Source organism: Leuciscus leuciscus (genome assembly GCF_965113295.1).
Source record: "Leuciscus leuciscus genome assembly, chromosome: 8".
Taxonomy (NCBI): domain Eukaryota; kingdom Metazoa; phylum Chordata; class Actinopteri; order Cypriniformes; family Leuciscidae; genus Leuciscus; species Leuciscus leuciscus.
In genome coordinates this window covers 4,702,942-4,708,450 of record NC_138732.1, presented here as the reverse complement: position 1 = coordinate 4,708,450, position 5,509 = coordinate 4,702,942, and the positions used below count along the sequence as shown (strand labels likewise).

The 5,509-nt window shown below is 38.5% G+C and overlaps 1 protein-coding gene and 1 long non-coding RNA gene across 5 annotated transcripts in view; one reads left to right on the top strand and one right to left on the bottom strand.

Moving 5' to 3' along the window:
- Positions 1 to 5,509, bottom strand: part of dock2 (dedicator of cytokinesis 2) — a 132,644-nt gene that overhangs the window by 58,719 nt on the left and 68,416 nt on the right. For both annotated transcript variants that reach the window (XM_082176836.1, XM_082176835.1), the window contains exon 26: positions 3,527 to 3,622. In XM_082176836.1, the coding sequence (XP_082032962.1) occupies positions 3,527 to 3,622 (96 nt within the window). The remainder of the gene's footprint in view (positions 1 to 3,526; positions 3,623 to 5,509) is intronic.
- LOC309504192 overlaps positions 1 to 5,509 on the top strand; it is a 95,303-nt gene that overhangs the window by 44,782 nt on the left and 45,012 nt on the right. The window lies entirely within an intron of this gene.

Below are 5,509 nucleotides of genomic sequence, written 5' to 3'. Positions count from 1 at the left end.
ACCGATTATAATGTGCTGACGTCATTTGTCGCGTACGTGCTTTGTCGCGGTAGCACACAATGGCGGTGAGATGTGAGATGCGAGTAAGAGAAAATTAAAAATGCTCCAACTACTTTAAAAGCCTACATCTGGGCACATTTCGGCTTTTATGAACAACCTGGTAAGCACGACCGGCAGAAGACACGCGCTGTGTGCGCTCATGTCACGCACAAATAGAATATGCAGGAGGATATACCACTAACTTGATAAACCACGTTAGCCGTTTTCACCCCGAGCTGTTAACGCCTGGCAGAGTCTGACTGCTTTAGAGCACAGGTGTCAAACTCAGTTCCTGGAGGGCCACAACCCTACAGAGTTTTGTTCCAACCCTGCTTCAACACACACACACCTGCAGTTTTCAAATAAGCCTGAAGGACTTGATGAGCTGATCAGGTGTGTTTAATTAGGGTTGAAGCTAAACTCTGCAGGGCTGTGGCCCTCCAGGAACTGAGTTTGACACCCCTGCTTTAGAGATGCGCGGATGAGCTCCAACGTCACCCGAATCCGCAGCCAAAAATAAATCATCCACCCGCCCCAATCACTTTCTCTGATTTAAGTATCCACACCCGATGGTCAAATTACAATTATTCTGTGTTACGCGTGATTATAAATGGATGATCGTCACCTTCAACAGCGGACTCGGCGACGGTTGATGCGCGCATCTTTAATGGTACATAATACACTGATTAATGAGCGCTGCTTTCAAATGAACATTTCTTTTAAACTAAATTTATTTGACAGATTTTCCTTTTCTTAATGGCATAAACAAGCTTTACTCCTGGAATGTCACTGTTTCTGTCACTGCAACTTCCCGAACAGGCGAGCACACGCACACACACACACACACATCACTTTTGAAGTAAAATTGAAAACTGAGGATGCGGTGCATCGCGATGCATCGTGATATCGAATTGAACTGAATCGATGACATGATAATCGTAATCGAACCGAACCGTGAGACCAGTGTCGGTTCACACCCCTACTGCTGACGTATTTCCGGTAGAATCTCAGCTAGCGTCTTTACTTCCACATAGCGCGTTCTATAGCGAAGTGGACTAGCGGCAAAACTTTCATAAAATTCATTTTCTCAGAAACGGAGACAACGATTTTAGAAACCGATTCGCTAGTCGGATTTCGCATGATATGAGAGAATACTCACCCTCAAAGTTGTCGATGTAGCTCGAAATATATAATTTAAAGCCATTCTCTTTCTTACTCTTAGGTGTGACAGCTAACTGCCTCACAATATTGTTAACATCATTCACGTTAACCGCTGGAAGTTCTTGTAAACAGCGAGTGTAATTTGCCATTATCTCCACCGAATACTTTAGTATTAGTAGTACCAAAAACAGCTTCCGACGCAGCACCGGATGTAACTCGCCAGGCTGAGTCAAAACCCAGAAGCGATCGTGCATAGAGCCTATTCCGATGTTACGATGTGATTAGTGTGAAATGTGAAAAGCAGGAGAGAAAGTGCGACTAAAGGGGCCATTCACACTGAACACGTTCTTGTATTACAACAGCACCATTTTTTTAGTTGGTCTATGTACATAAACATGCATTTTTAAAGCTGTGTCAAATTAAAAGTTGTTAAATTTTTTTAAATGTATCGAGACGCACACGTTCGGTTCTCTTGCGCCATTTTCAAATGTATATGAACGGCCCCCTATTGCTAGATTCATGTCTCAGTGAAATTACCATAATTACTAAAATGAGATTCCAGTAATTCAGTTTCTCTGAGTCAGAAATGATTTGTTTCTATTGCAAACACTCAATGCCAAAATCTCTGCGTAACGTCCGACTCTGCTGCACGTGCAGCTTTATCGATGATGACAGTAAAATTCATAACTACATCAATTTACCTCTGTTTTCTCTGTGAATATGCATCAGTTAACGTCGTCTATATGAAACAAGCGAATCAGAGTTACAGCAGCTCATTCACAACCTTTATTGGTCGTTACAACACATCGAAATTATTGAAATATCGCAAATGTACATTTCACCATACGCATATCGCAATGGCTTTGCAATAACTGAATGATTTTAATACTTCAAAAAGTTACGTAAAGTCACAATTTTAGGTTCACTCAGAGAGAAATTGGACACATAAGTGTGATATGCATTATGTTTTAAATAGTTAAGATCAATGAGCCGCGGAAAATAACTCAATGTATTACTCGCACGCACCTCTCAGACAGCGTGCGATCCCGAATTCAGTTCTCATCTGCAGCTTATATGGCCAAATACACACAAAATTATGTACAAAAAAATGCCGTCTTGGTGAGTATTCACGTGAACAGTTAATTATGTCTTAAGTGAACGTAAACGATTGAGGAATAAAACGTGTGTAACAGTATATTGGATACGTGCATTTGCTCTTAAAGTGACAGCAGCCTAATAAACCTCCTGCCGTCTATCTTTTCAATGTTAATCAAACAACAAATACAAAGAGAATATCACTCACTGCTCTTGACTGAATAACTTGTGTAGTTTTAATAAGAATCAGCATTTATTTAATTCCTACAGTGAAGACTAAGCAGTTTTTTTTTTTTTTACGTTTGCTTATTCAATTATTGTTTTGTACATTATCGCATTATTTAATGAGTTATCACATATCGCACTTTTCTTCTATATCGTGCAGCCCTAATCGCTTGCCTGTAATTGAAGCTGCTGCCATTTCGATTGTTTCTATATGGCGACACATCGGTCAAGTGGGAAAAGTCAAGAGTTTTCGTAAAATTGTGAGTTGTAATTTGCGAGTTTGACAAAAACATGAGCAGGTTTTACTAGTCGGAAACTGGTAATTATGGTAATTTCATCATGACATGAACGCCCCATTAATGCAACATGGAATTTCCTCATCATTAAAGTGTAAATGTTTGGTGTTCTCACAGACATTGTAGCTTCAATGTTTAGATTCCTTATGATGAATTTCACAAACACTGATATATTTTTCTCCGTGTTTGATACACACTTTCTTACACACAGATCAGCACTTCATGCTTCCTAGAGTACGTAAGGTTCAAGCTCACGTCTTCCACACCGTACCTGTCCTATCTACATGTCCAGACTTGAAAATATACAGTATATATATATATATATATATACACAAATATATAGAATAACAAATATTATAATCAATGTATTTTTATAACGCCAATATTCAGATAGTCAAAGACTACATTTCCCACAATGCACTTCTTCCTCCCTCCACCTGTTTGTAATTGAGATACTTAAGATGACGTCAATAAAATTGTGTATTTTAATGCAGTAAATGTTTCTGTTCTGGCCACAAATGACACAATCAGAGGAGCACAAGTAAAAGTAAATCTCAAAATATCACATTTGCCCTTTGTTTACATCATTGACTCCAAGTATGCGGAATATTAATAGCGATACTTGGCTTAGTAAGCGCTATTAACTGTAAAATAGCATTAATAAAGGGAAGAGGAAAGGGAATGGAGAGGATCTAGTGGCTTTAACTCACGATGAGTGTGTGTTCTCGGCCCATGGTGATGACTGTGCGGTTTATCGTCCTCAGCAGAGACGACACAATGTCCTGAATGTGCTGAAATGTGTCTCCCTGGAAGAGAAAGAGACAAAATGCTCGTCATTTGTATTCTAGCGCTGAACCGCACTGCATCCAAACGGTCAAAGATTTTCTCATTAAGTCACACAATTAAAACAAACACACAGATTTACTCTTGAGTTCCTCACCTCAATGTTTCCTGTTTATAAGCTACAAATCTTAAAGGAATAATTCAGGCAAAATGTAAATTATCCCATCATAAACTGCTCTTTTTCATAGAAATGAAGGTGAACGGTGACCACGGCTGTCAAGCTAGATTTATTTTCAGTTAATAGCCATTTAAATTTGTGTTGCTTTCTCACATAAACAATTCAGACGACGTTGATTACAAGTCACTGTCGTGATGTTGTCATTTATGAACCTTTACAGCCCCTGGACACCATTTCACGTTCATTGCACAGAAAAGAGCAGCGTGAAATGAGTTAATGCTGACAGAATAAAAAAAAAAATTGGTTAAGCATTTCTTTTAGCTATGCTACAAATGAACAGTGAAATGTGTGTTTGTGTTTTAGTTGCAGGTCTGGTCTCTCTGGCTCCTTCACACTGATTTATTGTTTAAATGTATTGATCTGACTGAGGAGCTCTGGAACGGCCCAGCTGAGAGTGTGTGTGTGTGTGTGTGTGTGTGTGTGTGTGTGTGTGATGTCAACTAAAGGCCTTTTATTTATTTTTATTCATTTTTGTAAATCAATGCTGAGAGTTTAAAACCTATCTGGATCTAAAAATAGTCAATTTCTAAAAGTCCCTTAAACTCAACATAAATCTTAATACATGTTCCTGATCTTTTGCTGAACAATTCAGCATGAATAAATCCCTCGAGGGGCAACATGTGATGCCTCAGCAGAGGTTGTGATTGGATAACTGGACAAACCAGCGGACCAATCGCATCGCAGCATCTCAAATGTTGGTTTGGTGATTCTGGAACGCCCTGAGCCGAAGTCTGTCATCAGAATGATTTGGTTTAATTTCCTCCAGAAGCGTCTCACATGATTTTGTTCCCAAACACCAGCATCTGAACATGACAAGCGTTTCACAGACGCAACTCATTTATGATGGAGGAAAAAACAGCCTCGGTTTCTTCCCTGATTGCAGCAACTTCTTTATTACAGTTATTTTTTGTGCCAATTTCTCAGAAAGTGATTATTTTGTTCTGGACGGAAACCAATCATTATGGAAAGTTTTATGCGATATTACAATTTTGCACATAATTATGGAAATATTATCAAAATATTAATAAATGGGTAACATTTACAGTAAGGTTTCATTTGTTAACAGTGGTTAATGCATTAACTAACACGAACTAACAAAAAGCTAAATATTATTACAGCATTTATTAACAAAAATGTTAGTTCACAGTGCATTAACTAACAAGATACAAGCTTTGATCTTAAACATGTATTAGTAAATGTTGAAATTAACATTAAGATTAATAAATGCTGTACAAGTATTGTTTATTGTTAGTTCAAATTAACTAATCTAGTTTCTAATGTTAACAAAAGAAACTTTGTTTTAAAGTGTTACCAATAAATACTACAATTGAATAAGCCTGTGTGTGTGCGGTGTGTGTGTGTGTGTGTGTGTGTGTGTGTGTGTGTGTGTGTGTGTGTTTACCACCCCCTCACTAATTTCATGACGCAGAGGCGGATAAAGTGAGGGATTGAGAGAGAGAGAGAGAAACATCTGTTCATCTCTACATGGAGTATTTCATTTCATATTGTGTTTCTCAGTTCTTCACTTCAGCTGCCGACACAAACACTCTCTCTCTCTCTCTCTCATCTGCTTCTCTCTCTCTCTCTCTCTATCTCTATCTCTCTCTCGCTTCAGTCTTTCTCATCTGCTTCTCTCTTTCTCAGTGGTCAGTGGATGACGGCTTAATCATGT